Genomic DNA, 21938 nt, shown 5'->3' with positions numbered 1-21938 from the left:
AATCAGGCCCAACCACTAGTACGTATGTGATTCATAAACATTAATACATTGTTCTCTTATTATCAATAGCATGCCAAGTTGAAAAAGTTTAGAATCGTGAAGAGATTAGTGTGCAAAAAAGGTTGTGAAGTCCTCAAAAATGATTTCTTAACTTGTGATAAAGGTGACAAAATCGGTGAAAATAATAGTAGCAAGAGAAGTAGTTGTCTTACAAGGGTAAATGTTGTATTAGAAAATGGTAAAATGTGACGTGTAACTCAAGTTAAGATAGAACATTCTCATGAATTACTTTTGGGCATGTCTAGATTTAAGATTATACATAAGCATGTTTCGAATCAATTAAAGAGAACTCTTGAGGTAAAAGATATGGTTGGCCTTTGAATTTGTAAGAACATTAAATTAACCCGAATTCAATTAAGTAAAACAGATGAAATAGTGTTTACCAAAGGATTGCAAAAAGTTATTAATAGCAAGAGGCTAATTCTGTTGAAGAGAGATGCCAAGTTGTTGTTGTTTTGCAAAATGCGAAGGAAAGATGGAGACTTTTACCATCATATAGATCTTGATGGTGATAGAAGATTAAAAAAATTATCAAGATTCATTCTCAGGGTAAAGAAACATGCAAAGATTTTCACCACAATTTATCTTATGAATAAATACAATGTGCAATTTGCTTCATTTGTGAGAGCTAATCACCATGGTCTCTTTATCCTTCTTGGGTGTGCTGTAATTTCATGTGAAGATGTAACAACATTTGGGTGATTGTTTTCATCGTGGCTCTCTAATATGTTGGTGTCTTGCTTCAATCGATAATTTGTTGCTGCAATTTCGTTAAAATACTTGATGCACTCATTTGTGAGAGCTAATCACCATGGTCTCTCTCTATCCTTCTTGGTGTGCTGTAATTTCATGTGAAGATGCAACAACATTTAGGTGATTGTTTTCACCGTGGCTCTTTAATATGTTGGTGTCTTGCTTCAATCAAGAATTTGTTGCTGCAATTTCGTTAAAATACTTGATGCACCATTTGCTCAATTTTGTTGTTTCTTGGCTTTGCGATTTTTAGAAAAAGCTGAGATAGTTTTGTAGGATTTTAGCTCACCCAATGAAGTTTAAGATCAAATGTCCCAATATAAAGTGAACAATATCTTATCCGTTAATTCAGGATTAAACTTAATCATTATAAATTACCATACAAACTAATAATAAAATTAAAACCTCTAATGGAAATAAAAACTAATAGTAAACTATTCATTGCATGCAAGAACAATGACTTGGAACGAGCAACTCTAACTAATACGAAGATCCACAAAAAGGGCCATTAAAAATCAGACTTTTCAAATTCATTCTCATTCTTATGAATTAATTAGTCAAAACATCACTCACCGTGCTTTACGCTCGGAGCTCATCTGTTGCATGCATGCGTGGAAATGGCAGCGCTACTAAACAAGATCTCTCATGATTTTTTTTCCTTGTGATATGATCTATTTATAGCACACAAAATAGACACTCTTCACTCACGTTGTTCTTTTTAACATTAGTGCTCTGTAACAATGATTCTATCTTTTGCTTCTTGCCTTTTATGTCTTGCAACAGCTAACTTTGTCCAGGGATCAATAGAAAATGAACGAAAGGTGTATATAATCTCTTTCTGATATCCTATTTCACCAATTTTTTTCATAATTATTTGGTTTCTTTTACTCTCTCGATGTTAATTTGATATATATATACACTGTTTGACAACAGCCATATATCGTATACATGGGTGAAGTACCTGAATATGGAGTCAGGATTTCGGTCATGGATGAACATGATAAGCTGCTTTCGAAGGCAATTGGAGAGTAATGCATACTTTTGTAAAATAAAGTTGATTTGTACTAATAAATTGTCTCATTAAGACTGTTTTTAAATGATACATCTTTACTGTTATTTTTCTTGTAGTGAGAATATAGTAAGAGAATCCAAAATACATAGCTATGGAAAGAGCATCAATGCTTTTGCAGCAAGGCTTTTGCCAGATGAAGCAAAGAGATTATCAGGTCTATAAGAAATATCAATATATATATTTGGATTTATATTTGATGTGTATATTTTTATGCTGGAATCTCCTATTTCAAAGATTAATGTTAATGTTGGCATTGCTTAACAGATGAAGATGGTGTAGTGTCAGTATTTGAAAGCTCAAAGCGCAAACTTCTTACAACAAGATCATGGGATTTTCTAGGAATGCCTGAAAGTTCTAACAGGAACGCCATTGTTGAAGGCAAAATCATAGTTGGTTTATTGGACACTGGTAAATGTGGGAAAAACAAGTTCTTCTTTTTTTTTTTATCTTTGAAATTGTATTTATTTGTTTAATGTTGTTACAGGTATTTGGTCAGGATCTCCTAGTTTTAACGATACGGGTTATGGACCTCCACCAGCTAAATGGAAGGGTAAATGTGACAAAGGGGCCAACTTTACTGGTTGCAACAAGTAATTTCTCCAACTTAAAACGGGAAAATTTACATAACAATTGTGATTTTTTTTTAACATCTTAGTGCATAAGATTTTGATGTTGAAGCTTTTGTAACATTGGCAGTAAAGTCATTGGTGCAAGATACTATCATATAGACAACTACGGTCCTAATCCCGATGAGCCAACACCTGTTGATACCGACGGCCATGGCACCCATACAGCCTCCACTGCTGCTGGCATAGCTGTAAAGAACTCCAGCCTATATGGCATAGCCAAAGGAACGGCTCGAGGTGGCGTGCCATCCGCCCGTATAGCCATGTACAAAGTTTGCTGGAGCGATGGGTGTAGCGATATGGATGTACTGGCTGCATTTGATGATGCCATCGTCGATGGAGTAGACGTGATATCCCTTTCCTTAGGCGGTGCTTCCAGGGATTTTTTCAATGATTCTGTCGCTATAGGAGCTTTCCATGCGATGAGGAAAGGGATCTTAACATCCTGTGCCGGAGGAAACGACGGCCCAATGCTCACAACTGTTGAAAATGTTGCACCATGGATCTTAACCGTCGCTGCTAGCAGTATTGATAGGCAATTCACCTCGCTTATTAAGCTCGGCAATGGAATGATGACTTCTGTATGTTTCTGAATTCTCTTATGAATTCCTGCAGTCAGCTTATATATTGCATAATAATAATCATACTAAATCCGATGTCCTACATCAATATAGGGCAATGGAATCAACACATTTTCGATGAAAACCAAGATGTACCCTTTCACGAATGGAGCCCATGCAACCAATGTTTCTGGAAATTACTACGGAAATGTCAGGTATAAATTAGGCCTCGTGCGTTTCTCTAATTGCATTAGGCTCTAATCACATCGTGTTTAAACATGATTAAAGTGCATGCGATACCGGAACACTGGGCGAGAACAATGTGAAAGGAAAGATCGTGTATTGCCTAGGGAATTCAGGACAAGATTATACGATCAGAATGCTGGACGGGGCAGGAACCATACTGGCAGTTGATGAACCAACAGACTATTACTTCCTCACTCTTATACCTGCAACCATTGTGCTTCGTAACAAGACCGGCGATAGGCTTGATCGATATATAAACTCTACCAAGTAAGCCTTCTTTTTGATTAATTCTTTTCATTTTCAGAAGCTTTCATTCAACAATGTGAAAAGAACTGGATGATCTCAGGAACCCTCAAGCTGTCATATATAAGACTAGAACTGTTCACATGAAAGCTCCCTTTGTAGCATCTTTCTCATCTAGAGGGCCTCAACTAACAAACCTCAACATTCTCAAGGTAAAATCAATCTTCTCGCCACCCTCTCCTATTGCTCTTTATTTTCATTTCTAACTTGAGTCGAGACTTCCCATGGCTGGCCAGCCCGACATTACTGCTCCAGGATTAAACATATTGGCTGCCTACACAAAACTGAACACTGTAACTGACGAAACAATTGACCAACGCTATTCGGCGTTTAACTTTATGTCCGGCACATCAATGGCTTGCCCTCATGCTTCAGCTGCTGCAGCATATGTCAAGTCATTCCATCCAGACTGGTCGCCTGCTGCAATCAAGTCTGCTCTCATGACTACTGGTAAAACTTCCAAATCACATCAACCAAATAGATTGGTTATCAAATGAAAGACAAGATATTCATTTTTCTAATTCAATCACCATATCATTTTCTTACTTTAGCAACACCCATGAAAATCAAAGACAAATATGGGGAGCTAAGCTCAGGATCGGGTCAGATAAATCCAGCTAGAGCTGTACACGCTGGGCTCATCTATGACATTAGCGAAAGTTCTTATATAAGTTTCCTTTGCAAAGAAGGGTTCAATAGCACCACCATTGACCTACTCATTCGAGGCAAGCAAAAATATAACTGCTCAAGCTTTAAACCTGCATTAGGGTTTGACGGGCTCAATTATCCATCCATGCACATCCAACTGAACAGTACCGAATCGAGAATTTTAGCAGTGTTTTACAGGATTGTAACTTATGTTGGATTCCGGAATACCAAGTTCACGGCAAAAGTGACATCTCCCAAGGAACTTTCCATCACAGTTATCCCGGAAACATTGAAATTTACTAGGAAACATCAGAAGAAATCTTTCCGAGTTTCGGTGAAGGGCGGTTCAATGAAGAATGGGACAGATATCCTATCAGCTACGCTTGATTGGAGGAGTAACAAAGGGCACAGTGTTAAAAGCCCTATTGTTATCTTTAAACAACAGCCATAGTTTTGATGTTGGCATTAAATAGTTCTCAGTCGATTCCCATTTATCCATTTTTGTATATCAAAAATCAGTTCTTTCATAAATCGGTCAGCATAGCAATATTTCATAAAAAGCAACAAATCAAAATATGGCATTCATTGAGCAAGAGTAAAGAGAACAAAAATAAAAATGATGGAAGATATAAAATCAACTAGAAATTTTCACTATAGTAGAGGGGCCAAAGTGACGACATGATCTGTTCTATTCTCTGGTTCAGCAAGAAATGCAGAGTCCCTGCTGAACTCAAAGGTGTAAGTGCAAGGACCTCCTCTTTGATGTGAAATCTTAGACATTGACCACCTCCATCTGGCAGAGGCTTTACTGGAGTACAATTCAAGTGGACCACCTCATTTTTTTTATGTGATTAATCCCACTTAAATAAAATAATTAGTGGGAGCTGCAACTTTGTGATTCTTTTCTTCAAAAATTGTGTAACGAACGAGTAATGAGCCAAAAGAATCATTATGACGAGATGTAATATTGAATCAACTCAAAATATATTCTTAAATGGTATAATTAATGCATGTATTGGTTGTTGAGTTAGGACTGTTGTTGGAGGTCCAGTAGAGAGGCTAAAATTTTAAGGCCAAAAATCCCATTTTGTTTTTATTTTAATAGGTGGTCCAAATTCCAAATCTTATAGTAGCTTAAATCCCATGCTGTTTATGGCTTTAGTGGAGCTGCTTTCTTGTGCTTGTATTACAAAGGGTAATATTAGCAATAAATTAATTCATCCTAATATTATAGTGTGTAAATGAGTTATTGGTAAATGAATTTAGGAAACAATAAAATCTAATAATTATCTATGTTTTGTACTAATGAAATAGTCCAATAAGTAATGAGTAAAGGATAACAAGGATATCAATTTTATAATTTTTATATAAAAATCTAAGAATATATAAGATGGTGAGAGATCAGAAAGAAACTTTTTTCTATGTTTATCCTACAAATGAAATTTCTCTCCTATTTATAGGAGATCTCATGTTTTTTCACCAAAATAAATAGTTATATCTTTAGTCATAAACATCATTATTCAATAAATATCTACTTGAATAATGATGACCTTTTGTTATTAATTAAATGGTATAACTTTTGGTGACAACAGATATAATTGGTCACTATGAATAGTCACAACTTTTGCTTAATAACCAAATGACATTATTTTCGGATCACTTGTACCTTTTCATTTGTAGCTATTGGAACACTATATATATTTTGAAAATTTTCCAACAAGTAAGTCCAGAATAAGTCCTCAAATCTAAACAAGTTACCCAATCCAATCTCCTCAATGATCCAATCCAAACCAAAACTCAAGATATGTTTCTATAAAAGATTTGGTCTTTAGAGATATGTGTGCACACATCTAAAATATCAACAAAGATTGTAGCTTAAAGATAATGTTTATAAAAGTTGCCAACCATAAAAATGACAAGTTCTAGCCTTGCTAGTAGGCACTGCTTGTAGGGATGGTAAAACCTGAACCACTCAATAGATTTTGAACCAATCCACTTTAAGTGTAGTAGATTTTTTTGTTTGAAAAGTGAATACGGGGTAGTCAGGATGGGACGGGTGGATTTTTTTTAGGATAGTTGGTATAAAGCAATTATGGTAATTGCTTGCCCCCCACCCAATCCACTATATAAAATTATCATTTTATCATTGTATAAATAAACTAATAAAGGTAAAAATATAATTGTTATAGGCCAATTTTGACCTGGGCCCAGAATAAATAAAATAATTATTAAGTCCAAGTCAAAGTCCATTTACAACAAAGCCCAAATTACAATGGCCCAAGACTAAATCCAAATATTACAAAACAGACCAAAACAAATGTCCAAGTACCCCACAGGCCCAAATCATTAACCCTAAACCCAAACAAACCCTAACCCAAATTGTAACTGTCATTGGCCCAAAATCAAAAAATGTCTTTGATGGGTGTCAAAACCACAAAAAATAACTCCTACAAAAACAACTTTAAATTGTAGTAAAGAGTAGTAGTAGGGTCGAGTCCACAGGGATTGAATATCGTAATCAACTTCTGTGTTTACTTATGAACAGAATATTCGTCGCGTCAAACGTCATGTCAAAAATCGTGCCCACGACTCCAAACGTACCTGCAACAAAAATAAACAATTAAATTAAGGGAGTATGAGAATGTTTAAGAAAGTAAAATAATCTAATCAACTTAAATAAACGATTGAATACTATTGAAAATAAATGTAAACTGGAAATAAATTCAGACTTGTGTAAACAAATAAAATAAGCCTTAGCCTTAGACTCGGTAAATTTCGTATCAAGAATTAATCCTTGAAAATTAATCTTCTCCTCCGATCGATAAGCTAGTTATAGCAGTTAATAACGTCCTAACCACCAATTCTTCCTCTAGTAGTTTGTTCCTGTACGACCTGCAAACCAACCCTTACCAATTATCTAACTGAGATACACGGGTTCTGATTCAAGATTCCGGCAGCCTTGTGTTCTGAAGAACCCAACTCGAATTAACGACCTCAACTGCGTGGGTCGTTTGAACCCGATCACTTCTTCCTCGATTTGTTATCAAAAGTCCAAATATAGCACGACCGACTCGAATCTCCAATTGTAAGAAAATACGAATCCAACCAAACGTGCACTTTGACTTGAAATTGAATTTAACTTTAAGGGATGATTGTTCTATCCCGATACTTAGGAAAAAAATGAATACTGATGGGACGAATTTTTAACACGAATTCGTATCTCACGATTCTCGACCGGAAAGAACACCGGCCTAAAGCTAAGATGAAATTTAGTGAAGCATGAAATTATTCATGCTTGAAAGTTGTGAAATGTAACGTCCCCCTACCCGAGACCGTTGCCGGAGTCAAGCAGGAGACATTACAAAACTTATCTTAGCACTTAAACAGTTTTCGTAGTAAACTATCCATCTGCGTCACGGTCGCTAAAAAAATCATATCTCAAGTTACGAAACTCGAAATCCAATTCCGTAAATTTTCCCTAAAACTAGACTCATATATCTACTTACTAATTATTTTCTAGAATTTTTTGGTCAGGCCAATTAGTACAGTTTATTAGAAAAAGTCTCCCCTGTTTCAGGGTTTGGCTACTCTGACCCTTGTGCACTACGAATCAAATTTCTTCCTGTACAGAAATCCAATGACTATGCCATTTGTTTCAATTAAAAATAGACTCAATAAGGAATCCATAAAAATAAAGTTTGAATCCTAATTCTTAATACACAATTTATGGTGAATTTATAAAGTCAGAACAGGGAATCCAGAAATTACTCTAACTCTGTTTCACTAAAACGTAAATATCTCATAAAACACAACTCTTTTACCTATTTGGTTTCTTCCATATAAAAATAGATTCATTAAGCTTCAATTACATATTTTATTCATCATCTAATTCACTTTATACTATTTTTGGTATATTTTCAAATTTAGACTACTGTTACTGTCCAAATCTGTTTTAGTATAAAATGTTGATAACTAAGTTTATAACATCTTCATTTCTTCTCTCTACAACATTTACCAACAATTCCTCTTATTACTCTTCACTCAATGAAGCATCAGTACACATCCCAGTCCACTCAATGAAGCATCACTGTACACTACAAAATCTCTTTCTGATTCTGGTAAAGTCAATACCGGTGCCTCTGTTAACATTCGTTTCAATGCTTCAAAACTTTTCTGACATTGCTCATTCCAAACAAATGGAATATTCTTCTGTAGTAGCTTGGTCATCGGTAAGGCTATCTTTGAAAATCCGTTGACGAATCTTCGATAGTAACCAGCCAATCCAAGAAAACTTCGTACCTCTGATACATTCTTAGGAACTTTCCACTGAATAACTGCTTCAATCTTCTTTGGATCCACTCTAATTCCATCTGCTGATACGACATGACCAAGAAACACAACTTCTGATAACCAGAATTCACACTTGCTCAATTTTCCGTACAATTGCTTTTCTCGTAGTATTTGCAAAACAATCTGGAGATGTTGCTCATGATCTTTTTCTGACTTGGAATACACCAAAATATCATCGATAAAAACTACTACTAACTGATCCAAGTATGGCTGAAAAATCCGATTCATAAGATCCATAAAAGCGCAGGGCATTTGTCGGTCAAATGGCATCACTAAAATTCATAATGCCCATACCTCGCATGCGAATGCCGTCTTCAATATGTCGCACTCTTTTACTTTCAACTGATAGTATCCCGACCTTAGATCAATCTTTGAAAATACGGAAGCTCCTTTCAGTTGATCAAACAAATCATTTATTCGGGGAAGTGGATACTTGTTCTTGACAGTCAATTTGTTGAGTTGTCGATAATCAATGCACAACCGCATCGACCCATCTTTCTTCTTAACAAATAACATTGGAGCTCCCCATAGTGATGTACTAGGTCGTATAAAACCTCTGTCCAATAAGTCTTGCAACTGTACTTTTAATTCCTTTAGCTCAGTAGGTGCCATACGGTACGGAGGTATCGATACCAGATCTGTACCTGGGTAGACTTCAATCACAAATTCTACCTCTCGATCAGGGGGTAATCCGGTAATTCCTCGGGAATACATCGAAAATTCACATACAATCAATTTTACTACATCGACTTTCAACCGAATCCGAATTAATCACATATGCTAAGAAAGCATTACAACCTCGATGAAGAAGCTTGCTAGCTTTAATGGCCGAAACAATACGAATTGATCCACTAGTCCGAATACCATTTACTTCAATTATATCTTCACTTTCATTCTGAACAATAAACTTCTTCTTATAACAGTCTAAAATCACTCCATGTTCTGATAACCAGTCCATTCCCAAAATAACATCAAAGTCGCCAAATGGCATAATCAACAGATCAACAGGGAATATTCTATCTTGAATCATTAACGAACATCTTCGACATATATGGTTCACTAAAGTAGTTTGTCCCAGTGGACTAGACACTTCTATCATAACTTTAGACAATTCAAACTCTAATTTTTTTGTCTCAACTACTTTCGTATTAACATATGAATGTGATGACCCAGGGTCTATTAAAGCATAAACGGGTGTTGAATTCAATAAGAATATACCTGTCACCACATCGTGAGCATCTTTCTCTTCTCGAGTCCTCACAACATACGCTCGAGTTGGAGCTCTAGCTTCAGATTATTGTGTAGCACTCTCACTAGTTCTTCTAGTACCACCTCTAGCAAACGAACTACTTCGGCCTGATCCCCGGCCTCTGGAAGCAAATTCAGATCTTTGCACTACTGTCGGTGTTGTTCCAGATATCTTTGGGCAATCTTTAATAAAATGATCGGTAGCTCTACAACGGAAACAACCTCCAGTCAACTTTCTACACTCCTCTTTGTGTCGGTTTCCACAATGCTCACATATTGGAATTTCAGTATTCTGAACTGGACTTCGGATACTGCCAGTAGACACAGTAATCTGTCTTTTCCGACCTCGATCACTCCTTTTCGATCGAGAACTAAATCTCCAATTACCTCGTGATTCCTTTGACCGCTTAGGCTGCGGACTTGAACTAACCATTCCGGGACGTTTTTCAGTCGAATGAGCAACTTCAGACTTTTTATCCCTTCCGAGAATTTGTTCAATCATCTTAGCTCTTTCCATTAAATCCGCAAATTCAGTGATTCTAAGAGGCATCAACTGTAGTCTAAATTCATCACGTAATCCTCTTAAAAATCTTTTACATCGGTCAGCTTCAGTCGGTACAAACTCAGTTGCATATCTGCTCAATCTCAGAAATTCTCGTTCATAATCCACTATGAGCATCTCACCTTGTTTCAGTGTTAAGAACTCTTGTCTTTTGTCCTCTATGTACATTTCTCCCAAATACTTATTTTGAAACTCTTTTTGAAAGAAGTCCCAACTTATCTGTTCCTCAAGTACATTCTGAATCACTGATTCCCACCATACTAAAGCTTCCTCTTGTAGTAATGAGACAACACACACTAAGCTTTCTTGTGGTGTACATTCAAGTTGCTTCAGAACTCTCTTTGTAGTCTTTAACCAATTTTCAGCAGTAGTCGAATCAATTCCCTTTGCACCCAAAAATTCTGTAGCTCCATATTTTCTCAATTCTTTAATTGGAGCTCTTCGGGTAGTAGGGATAGAGGACGTAGCAAGCATAGTTCCTACCGCTTTTTGAAGGGCATCGGCGATTATTCTAAAGACTTCAGTATTATCACTTCCAACATTCGGTTGATTTCCCACTGGATTCACACTTGGAGTTGCAGACTCCGATTCATTCACATTATACGGTTCATCATCTTCACTATACATCTCTTGATCAGTATCCTCAATGCTTTTATCAGACATTCTTAATGCTATAATACAAAAATATTCAACAAACATATCAGCATCCAATCCCAACTCAAATTTGACTCAGTAATGGCATGTACCTCTAGATTCACATTGACATTCGATTTAGTCCTAAAACCGACTAAACCTAATTAGCTCTGATACCAATCAATACTGTAACATCCCCCTACCCGAGACCGTTGCCGGAGTCAAGCAGGAGACATTACAAAACTTATCTTAGCACTTAAACAGTTTTCGTAGTAAACTATCCATCTGTGTCACGGTCGCTAAAAAAATCATATCTCAAGTTACGAAACTCGAAATCCAATTCCGTAAATTTTTCCTGAAACTAGACTCATATATATACTTACTAATTATTTTCTAGAATTTTTTGATCAGGCCAATTAGTACAGTTTATTAGAAAAATTCTCCCCTATTTCAGGGTTTGGCTACTCTGACCCTTGTGCACTACGAATCAAATTTCTTCCTGTACAGAAATCCAATGACTATGTCATTTGTTTAAATTAAAAATAGACTCAATAAGGAATCCATACAAATAAAGTTTGAGTCCTAATTCTTAATACACAATTTATGGTGAATTTCTAAATTCAGAACAGGGAATCCAGAAATTGCTCTAACTCTGTTTCACCAAAACGTAAATATCTCATAAAACACAACTCTTTTACCTATTTTGTTTCTTCCATATAAAAATAGATTCATTAAGCTTCAATTACATATTTTATTCATCATCTAATTCACTTTATACTATTTTTGGTATATTTTCAAAGTTAGACTAATGTTACTGTCCAAATCTGTTTTAGTATAAAATGTTGATAACTAAGTTTATAACATCTTCATTTCTTCTCTCTACAACATTTACCAACAATTCCTCTTATTACTCTTCACTATCATATCAAAACATACCATACTTAAGGTTTTGGTAACATTTACAAAACATACCAAAATATCACTTAACAACTTAGATACTTTCAAAATAACCAAAAGACATCCTAGGTACAATGCCATTTTCTAAAAAGATAGAAACTTCACCAATTTGAGTTTGGGGATCGGCTTGTATGCTAAGTCCTTATACTTTCGTACCTAGCCGGCGCACGGAAACAAACCGTACGCTGAGAATACTCTCAGTGGTATTTCTATAAACAATAGCTTAATCAACTTTAAAACATGGTAATTCAAACACATTATTGCTATTATTCAATATCAATCAGTACTTTAATAACCTTTACTTTATTTACCCTTATTAACATAACTCAGATACTAACGGATACACGGATCCAACCCACACTCCGGGATAAGCACGTAGTGCTTCATCGGAACAAATCCGGAACTTTAACAGTAGTCGACACATAGTGTCTCATCGACTCAATGTCGGAATATCCCAATACTTCCAATTCCTATGACATGTCAACTATATCCGACTAGCCCGACACTGTTAATAGGGTATTCAAAATCACATTCATTTCAATATGGTAAAAATACTTACCTCATTCACATTTTCATACAATATCAATATTAAATATAGCAATAACGATTAAGCTCGGTTTATAGATATACAAACCACTATTTATCGAATTTAATCGATATCTTCGTTCACTTTCTCTTTTCCTTCTTTGATGACGATCCGTGCTACGTTTGCTACTAACAATCATACAATTAAAATCATCAATATACTAATTCATAAAACACATTTTCACTTTCTATCAAACTTTTACAAAAATTCCAATTTCGTCCTTTTTCCATTACTAATCTTTTTTTCTTTAACTTAAGCTTCATATTCTCTTTAATCAACTCATTAACAATTTCTAACTCATAAAATTCATTATAAAACATAAATTTTGAGCTCTATTCAACTTAATCCCTATTTAAACCTAACTTAGAATTCTTTTAATAAATCACTCAATTTTCACTTCTAACTTCAATTCCTATCAATTTAACCCATAAAACCTCAATTTATTCAACTAAATCAATATCTAAAAATTTTCTATTTTCTTCATTTTAACCTCATACATGTAGAACTTTGAATTAGGCATCCATAAACATAAAAATCATAAGAAAATGAGCTAAAACAACTTACCAATCAAGCTTTAGGGCCTTAATCCTCAAATTTCCCTTTTCTATTTCTTTCTTTCTTTCTTTCTTTCTTTCTCACGTTTGCTCTCTGTAACTTTATGTTTCTTTACTCATTATTCTTTATTCATAATACTATATTATATTATTATTATTAACCTATAATAAATATAAAATTAATATGTGTAATAGCTATAACATAAAATATCTTATAGCTATTACACATATATACCAACTATTACACATGTTATATCATACATTCACACACATGGCACTTAGGGTCTAATTGCTAGATTAGTCCCTTTTACTTCTTTAATCTATAATTAAACTTTTATTCCTTATGCAATTTAATCCTTTAAACTAAATTCAAGCTACTTCACTTAATTAAACACTAAATAACCATTCAACTATAATTCATAAATATTTCTAATAAATATTCATGAATAAATTTCACGGAAACAATACTCAAGACTCAATTTCCGATACCGTAACTTTCGGTTCATTACATGAAAGGTGATTGAATCTGTATGATAATGGAAGAAATTGGGGGATAAAAAAGGCTTGGAAAGCAATTGGACGAATTTAGAGAAAAACAAAGAAATTGAAATGAAATGGACAAAATTCCCACATCAAATTGAAAGAGAAAAGAAAATAATTCAATTCCAAATGGAAATAGGAAAAGAGAGAATAATCCAATTCCAAACTGAAGTAGGAATACAAAAGTAGTGGATGCTTTTCTAAGAACATAAAGTCCCTATTTATATACATGAGATTTACTAAATTTAGCCTAGACTAATTTAATATAAAAAATAAAATAAAAATAAATAAAAATAAATAAAATAAAATAAAATAAGATTTTCTTATTTTTGGCTTTTACAAAGTCAAAATATTTGATGTGTCCTTGGCTTCCTCTACCTTTTTTATTTGGCCCTATTTCAATGATTGCCTTTTAAATTGGCCCTTTTTAGCTTATTTTTTGACTAATTGCATCCCTAATAATATTAAATCATAAAAGCACTTAATTAGCAAGGGTCAGTTCAAAAACAAACCAAATTAAACACAAAAAATATGCAAATTAACATGTTTATCAGTCTTAGAACCCTAACTTCCCCTTTGCGCTGCTGCCCTCACCTCCGTACGCTTCAGCTGCCTCCACGCACCATTGCGCGCCACGTCGCCCCTCCACGTCCTCCGTACCTGCAAGAACGACAAGAACAACAGAAATCATAGCAAAAAAAAAAAAAAAAAATAGGAACAAAATGTATTTTTCTTTCTTTTCGGCTATAAAAGTCGCAAGAACACACATGTATTTTTTTATGCACACAATAGCAATCAAAAACCCAAATTCAAAGCCGAAAAAGGTGATCTATTTTTTTGATATTTTATTATTTTTGTAAAGAAAAACAAAACGAAGAAAACTTACCAGATCCCTCCAATTTGGATTTCTCTCCAGCGCCGAAAGCCCAGAATCCTTAGGTTTCGGTTTGGGGTTTGATGGTACGACGATTTTTGAAAGAAATCGGGCACTTTTGGGGTCATTTTTTATTTTATTTTTTTCATTTTCTTTGAAATAAATGGTGAACCATACAAAAGGTTTCAAAAATGGGGACTTTTGGGCTCTCCGGCCACTACGGACGGCGGTGCCGTCGCTAGTGGTCGACGGTCGATACAGTGGCCGACGACGGTTCCCATGCCGGATACTTAGAATGAGGGAAGAGTTTTAAAGGTTCTTAGCCTTATTTATTTATTTATTTAAGTGAGGAGGGGAAAATGAAATTTTTTGTAAAAATTTTGCCTTTTATAACACTACTAAAATGGCGTCGTTTCAATCAGCTGCAAAACACCCCAAAACGACGTCGTTTTAGGCTATGACCCACGCTTTGACTTGACCCGTAAGCAGGATCCGCGTGTTTTCTAAACAATGGTCTTATTGCGCTACAAGTCCCTTCACTTTTATGGCCAGTCGCAATTCGATCCTATTTCCCTTTTTTTTTCTTTCAATTTCACCCTGTAATTTTAGTAGTGTTTCATTTTGGTCCATATTGAAGCTATGCATTTTGGGGGACATGGATATTACCCCATTCGGTCCCCCATCTCATTCGCGTGTTACAATTTTGGCTCGACATTTTATTTTAATCTTTTTTTTTCTTTCAATTTTGTTTTGATTTCGATTTAATCCTAGTTTGATTAATTTCATTATTTGTTTATTTTTATTTGTCTGTTTCCTTTCAAATACTAAAATTTAAATAATATTTATGATATATTTATATATCTATTTATTCATTACTTATTTTTATGTTTAGACTTGATTTATCAATTCATTTATTATTTTATAATTCTTTACTTTAAAAATATTTAAATTTTATATTATTTATATCATGTCATCTACTTATTTATTTCATTACCTTTGAATATTTCGAATTAATTTACGTCCTTTTATTATGCATCTCATATTTCATTTCTTTCTTACTTGCTTTTATTATTATCTGTCATTATTGTTATTATTTATTTATATGTTTTATTTACATTTTCATTACAAATCGCACCTTAAATTTCATTCATGTTTTAATTTAGTTTTTACTTCCAATATTTTATGAACTCTTTTCCTTGTATTTATGTTTATTTATTACTTTGTTATTAGTGTCATTACGTACTATGCATCATTTATTCACATACTTCTTTTAAATATTATATCAATTTTCACCCTAAATTCATAAAAAAAATTCTTTAATAAAGGTAATATTTCATGTTTGGAAATTCGAGGGATCGTGCCCTGGGTTTCGATTTTTTCTCATTTGACCCAAATAACCGAATATCAATTTAAAATTAAAATGCATGAGTTTTGAAAATCAAAAGGCAAGCTTATTCTCGAGGGTAAAATGTCGTGTCCTAACGTACTGGATGTGACATTTTATTACTTCAGGACAAGAAGGTTATCCAAACATTTTTTGTAAAATTAACATTAATAAAAAAGAAGGATCGTATTTTTAAATTCTTTATAGGTTTTCAACTTTCGACATTAAGACATTAATTAATCAATTAGGTACCAATTTTGGGCGTTACGAGGGTGCTAATCCTTTCTCGTACGTAACCGACTCCCTAACTCGTTTTCTCGAATTTCGTAGTCCAAAATCGTTATTTTAGTAAAACAATACATTTTATTAAAACAATCAAATTACGAGGTAATCCGATCACACTTAAACAAAAAAGATTGGTGGCGACTCCCCATTTTCATTTTCAAAATAAAAAGTCGACAACCCTGTTTTTTCAAAAAAAATGTTTTCGACAGTAATAACATAATATAGAAAAAAATCCATATTTAAATATTTTTTTTGAAGAGTTATGTTTAAATATTTACTTGACTTTAAAACGATTAAAAAAAATTAAAGATAAGTAGCAAAAATTAAATTAAAGCGGAGTGGGGTGAGGTAGAGATATATGCATCCAACATCCATGGAGGTGGTAGTACCTTTCAAGATTATATATTCATAGTGAAATAGAGCAAATAATAGAGTAGGGCATGCCAATTGTGGAGTGATAATAGATTTAGCAATATCCATCCCTGTCCCACTTCATTGTCAACCTTAATCCTCCTATAACTACCTCAAGAGTAATCATTTACTTTCATTTGTTTTCCTCTCTTTTACCATCTTTTACTTTCTTTTATTTTCCTTCACTATTTTTAATCTAAATATATATAATTTTTTTCAAAAAATACATTAAAAATAACAAAATTTCCATAGGTCAGGTGAGTTTCAAGCTGAATTGAAGCATGGTATTAACACACTTTATGCTTATCCAAGCCCGACCTAACTCAAAATACGAGTTTAAAATTTTGTCCAAACTCACTCATAGTTATAAATAACCAACCTAAGCCTATTTTAAGATTGCACATATTATTTTTATTTAAAACATATTTATATTATTTAATTTAATACTTAATAAATTTATATATTTTATTCATTTATTAAAATATATATAAAGACATTTTAACACTTTTTAATGTTTACATTATAGAATTATATATTACTATAGATTTAATTTTTATATGTAATAAAATACTTAATATAGGTTGGGTCAATCTTGGGCCTTGAGTGTTTGATATCAAACGTGACCCATATTTTATATGGGTCTATTTTTTTTTGTTTGAGTCTATTTTACAGGTCTAATATTTTTATCCAAACCTTCTCAAAATTCGGTAGACCATTAGGCTTAGACGAGTAGCTCATCTCATGAATAGATCTAATCCTATTATGTGAGTAAAAGAAACAAAAACTTGCATAAAGTGAACTCTTTGGTGTTTAAACATTTAAAAATAAAGAGGACATAGTTTTGAACACCAAGTTATGCCTTATGGCCTAGATGTTCACCTACTTTATGAATAGTTTATGTTTGAATATCGTTGTTAAAAAAAATGTAAGTTTGAACATATTTAAGCACCTATTATCTCAAAATTTAAAGGTTGGAGAGTATGGATAATAGTAAAAAAGAAATTAATTAATTAAATTTTAAAAATAAAAAATTTATTTAGATTCAAAATTAAGGGTTATTTTTAATAAAATAAAAATATAAAGTATCAGTGAAGTGCGATGAATTAAGATTGAGGTGGGTTTTAAAGAAAGAGGATTGAAGTGATTTATGTTATTAAAAGAGAAAGAATGGGAAAGAGGCCTTGTCACGGCGCACAATTAACATTGAAAGGATTAAGTTGGAGACATGAAAGTAATATGAGGATATGGTTGTTGCTTATTTTGAATGCTCAAAATACCCCATCCCCCCAACTATAATTTCTTTGGAAATCCGCTTTACTAATATATGCCCAATTTTAATTCAAAAACACACATCAATTATCTAAAATAAAATTTCAAAATCCTCAATAAAAAAAAAAAATCAAATTCTGATATTGACAAAAATCTTGTTCATTGCATATGTTACTAGAAACCATCTTAGGGCCGGCTATGCATTGAACCCATGTTAAATATGTCTCAACCATTTTATGATCAATAATTCAACCCTTTTCTTTTAAATAATATTTTTAAACAAATATTAGTTTTATGGTTATATTTTAATACTTCCAAATTTAATAAGTTTTTGAATGATTTAATTGCAATTAAGTAATTAATTTAAATTTCATATAAATTTTTATTTTAAAATTTTATAACCTGAAAAATATTTTCTATTTTAAAACACCATTTAGTTCTATTTTCTAAAAGTTGTGTAATTTTTTATATGAGTAAAAATGTGAATATGTTTTTTTATTTAAAATTTTAAATAATATATTAAATTAATTATTGAAACTTTAAAATTCTAAACAACATTCATAATGTTTTATTTAGCATGAATTTATGAATTCTTAATTTTAATTTTAACTTTTTAAAATTTTTAAATAAAATTTTATTTTAAGTTAATGTGTATTCAGTTCTGGTTTCTTTCTTCCCCATGGAAGCTTAAAATGGTATTGGAATTCTTTTAATGGATATGTTCACATCTCACTTGATAAAAAATTAGCATGACAAAATATAGGAAGTATTTACAATTTTAAATATAGTAAATAAATAATGTATTTTTAAAAATTAAATAACATGTTTTAAAACAGTTTTATGTATTTCAAAAATCAGTATAAGTAAATTTTTATATCAATTAAAAATATTCTAATTAAAATAGAGATTTGTATATTTTGAAAACTGTTATAGGTGAATTTTATACTTCATGTAATGAGTTTAAAAGATTTAATATATTATTCGGTAATTTAGTTTTAATTTTTTTTAATGTGCTATATGTGTTTTTTTCTTAATATAGTATATGTATTTGGTAAAAGTTATACATTTGTACTTAAAGGTAATAACATTAACTTTTTAATATTTAATTCAATTTTAAAGTTAATTATATGAAATTTAATTGTTATTATTTTTAGGTTTGAATTTTCATAATTTTTATTAGAATAATTTTAATTTTAATATTGAATTTGTTTATTTTGTATTTAATTTGTTAAATACAATATAATGGTTGTGATTTTTTTTATGATTTTAGGATTTATTTAATAAAAGTCAATTACTAATTATTATTAGTTAGTTATGAGTTTTCATCAAACTAACCCTAAACTCAAATTAAACACTAAAAAGTTGATAACGTTACCTTCAAATACCAAATCGTATAACTTTGCCAAATATATGTACTACATCGGACCAAAAAAAATAGGTATCATATTAGAAAACATGCCAAACTCATGTACTGAAATATGTATTAAACCTTTTAAAAAAATAATGATAAGAGTCATTAAGGCCTTGACATTATTTGCAAAGGTTGAGGTTAAATAAGTATTTAGGTTTGAGTCCCACCTTATACAATTGTTGGTAAAAGTACTATAGAGACTCTTGTACTAGGAGTCAGATTGTTTTTTGCCCCATTTACTAAAAAAAAAAGGATGAAATTGTTAATAAAAGGACCAACTTGCTCTGTGATTTAACGTATAGGGATTAAATTACTCATTTTTTGAATAGAGAAAGTAAAATACAATCTGACTCTAAGAACAAAGACTTTCATGATACTTTTACCTATAATGATCATGTATAAATTTTATTCTTATTTTTAAGTTGAAGGTATTTTAAAAAGAAAAAATCAAACGTTAGAATTATTCCAAAATAGTATATTATCAAGCGGTTTTAACTTTTGAAAAATTGTAATTATATATATAACTTTTTTTAATTAAAAATAATATATATGAACCCTAAGAGGATATTGACAAATTGACGAGATTAGGATGGAGAAAAGTGACATCGACAATGAAAATTTAATGGTGGGGTTTGCATTTGAGAACATAGGGTGCTAATGGTTCATGGATTTGTCCAACAATAACTACAAAAGTAAACCAACACAAATCTATTTCATATTGTTTTCTATTCACTTTTTTTTTCTCAAGGAAATAATTTTTTTTGTAATTGAGTAAAGCAATATCATATGCCATTTGAGGAAATAAATTATTATTTTGTGTAGAGAGATACCATTTGATAAATGTATTTTTCAAGTTGAATAAATAAATACAAGTAACTCTGAGATCAAATTTTAACATCTAAAATTCTTAAATTAATCTTATTATGTATTAATAGTGCATGAGACTTATGTAGAAGTGATACATCAAATATTATTTCTTTATTAAAATACTTGATGTTTTATTTTTATTTTGTCATGTTATTTAAGTTAATTAGTATTTTATTTTATTAAGTTGGTGTCACTTGACTGAAGACACCAAACTCAGTAAAGTAGTTAAAGCATTGAGAAAAATGCAATTAGGTTTGCCTCTCAAAAGGCAAGAACCACCTTAATCTCCCATGACTGTAGCAATAAAAGTTTAATTCTGCAGACTAAGGTCGATTCATTCTCGATCTTTGGTTTTCCCGTGAGCTGCTTTGACGCACTCAGGCTATCTATTTCCACTATGGCTCTTCGATATCCATGTTCCCACAACAGCCTTAATCCATCCTACATAGCCCACAGTTCAACTTCTAATACCAAAGAGCATCTCATGCTTCTGCATAGCCCCAAACCCAGTGTCCATGCTTGTCACATAAGATTCCACCAACCGAGCTTTGGCCTATGCCTGTTTTAACTGTCCCATCTGTGTTTAACTTAACCCAACTCTTATTTAGAGCTCGCCATCTCACATGCCTAGTTCTTGTATTACTAGAATCCTTTTGTCGGTTCCCATTTACCGTTAATACTTGAGCCCATGCCCAGCTCAATCTTATTACCTCACGGGCATCCCAATAATGGCCTTGAAAACCAGCATATTCCCCATTGTTCATAGTCTCCAGATAATGATGTCAAATAATGTAGGAGTGAGTGTTTAATTGAATCGAGTGAAAAAAAATTGAGTTAATTGAGTTGACGAGTCTTATTTTATCATCTGAATTAGAATCGAATTTTTTTCGAATTAAATTGAGTGAAATGAAATTCGAGTCGAATAGAGTGAAATTGTTTGAGTTAAATTAAAATTTTAAACATGTCAAATTAAAATCTTGTTACAGTATAATTAATTCCATGTTAGAACACATAAATTTAAAATCATATATATTTGAAAACTTTTTAAAGTTAAATAAAAAATACTTTAGTATGATAAACTTAATCATTAATTAACTTATTTAGGTCCCCAAATTATTATTCTAGAAAAATTTAAAATTTAACTTTCTTTATATATTCTTTATATTTTTTAAAAAATATAAAATTTGGAATTTTTATAAATATTTGGAATTTTTGAAATTTATGTTGATTTTTTGTAATTTTTATTGAAAGAGACCAATTTGCTCCTTTTCAAAATTGATAGGGACCAAAGGGGTATTTACACCAATCTATTATTCAAGTTATTCGAATTGTAAAATTCAACTTGATTCAAACTCGAAGCTCGAATTACTTATTTGAGTTGACTCAAATAACTCAATTAGATGAACTTGAAATTTGAATTTTTTTCAATTTTTTTGAATCAAATCGAGTTTTGCTCTCCCCTAAAACAATGTCTTCTAATCGACACTAACACACTTCAAATGCAACTTAATTTTGAGATTATTAGTTAACCGAGCTAATAAAGAACTATTATAGAACGTATTCAAACACTCGCCTAGTATGAGTTGTTCCCACACTATTTGAGCACAATAGTAATGTGTCATCAATTATGTGGTCACATGCTTAACATTGAGCATAGTAAGATAAGCCTCATTTATGCCTCTCACCATTTGTTAATGCTCTATCTTTTAACGCAAGCCACAAAAAATGGCATACCTTAT

The 21938-nt window shown here is 32.2% G+C and overlaps 1 protein-coding gene across 1 annotated transcript; it reads left to right on the top strand.

The window, feature by feature from the left end:
• The first annotated feature begins 1515 nt into the window (after positions 1-1515).
• On the top strand, positions 1516-4821 carry LOC108455516 (subtilisin-like protease SBT4.15). The gene is made up of 11 exons (XM_017754065.2): positions 1516-1634; positions 1747-1841; positions 1942-2039; positions 2150-2293; positions 2370-2475; positions 2582-3092; positions 3186-3286; positions 3360-3584; positions 3664-3772; positions 3857-4070; positions 4172-4821. The coding sequence occupies exons 1-11, from the start codon at positions 1554-1556 to the stop codon at positions 4717-4719; spliced, it is 2232 nt and encodes a 743-aa protein (XP_017609554.1). The 5' UTR covers positions 1516-1553; the 3' UTR covers positions 4720-4821.
• Positions 4822-21938: the final 17117 nt, after the last annotated feature.

This window comes from Gossypium arboreum, chromosome 9 (genome assembly GCF_025698485.1).
Source record: "Gossypium arboreum isolate Shixiya-1 chromosome 9, ASM2569848v2, whole genome shotgun sequence".
In the NCBI taxonomy this organism is placed as follows: domain Eukaryota; kingdom Viridiplantae; phylum Streptophyta; class Magnoliopsida; order Malvales; family Malvaceae; genus Gossypium; species Gossypium arboreum.
Note: the sequence above shows the minus strand (reverse complement) of the source record. Positions and strands in the feature narration are given on the sequence as shown.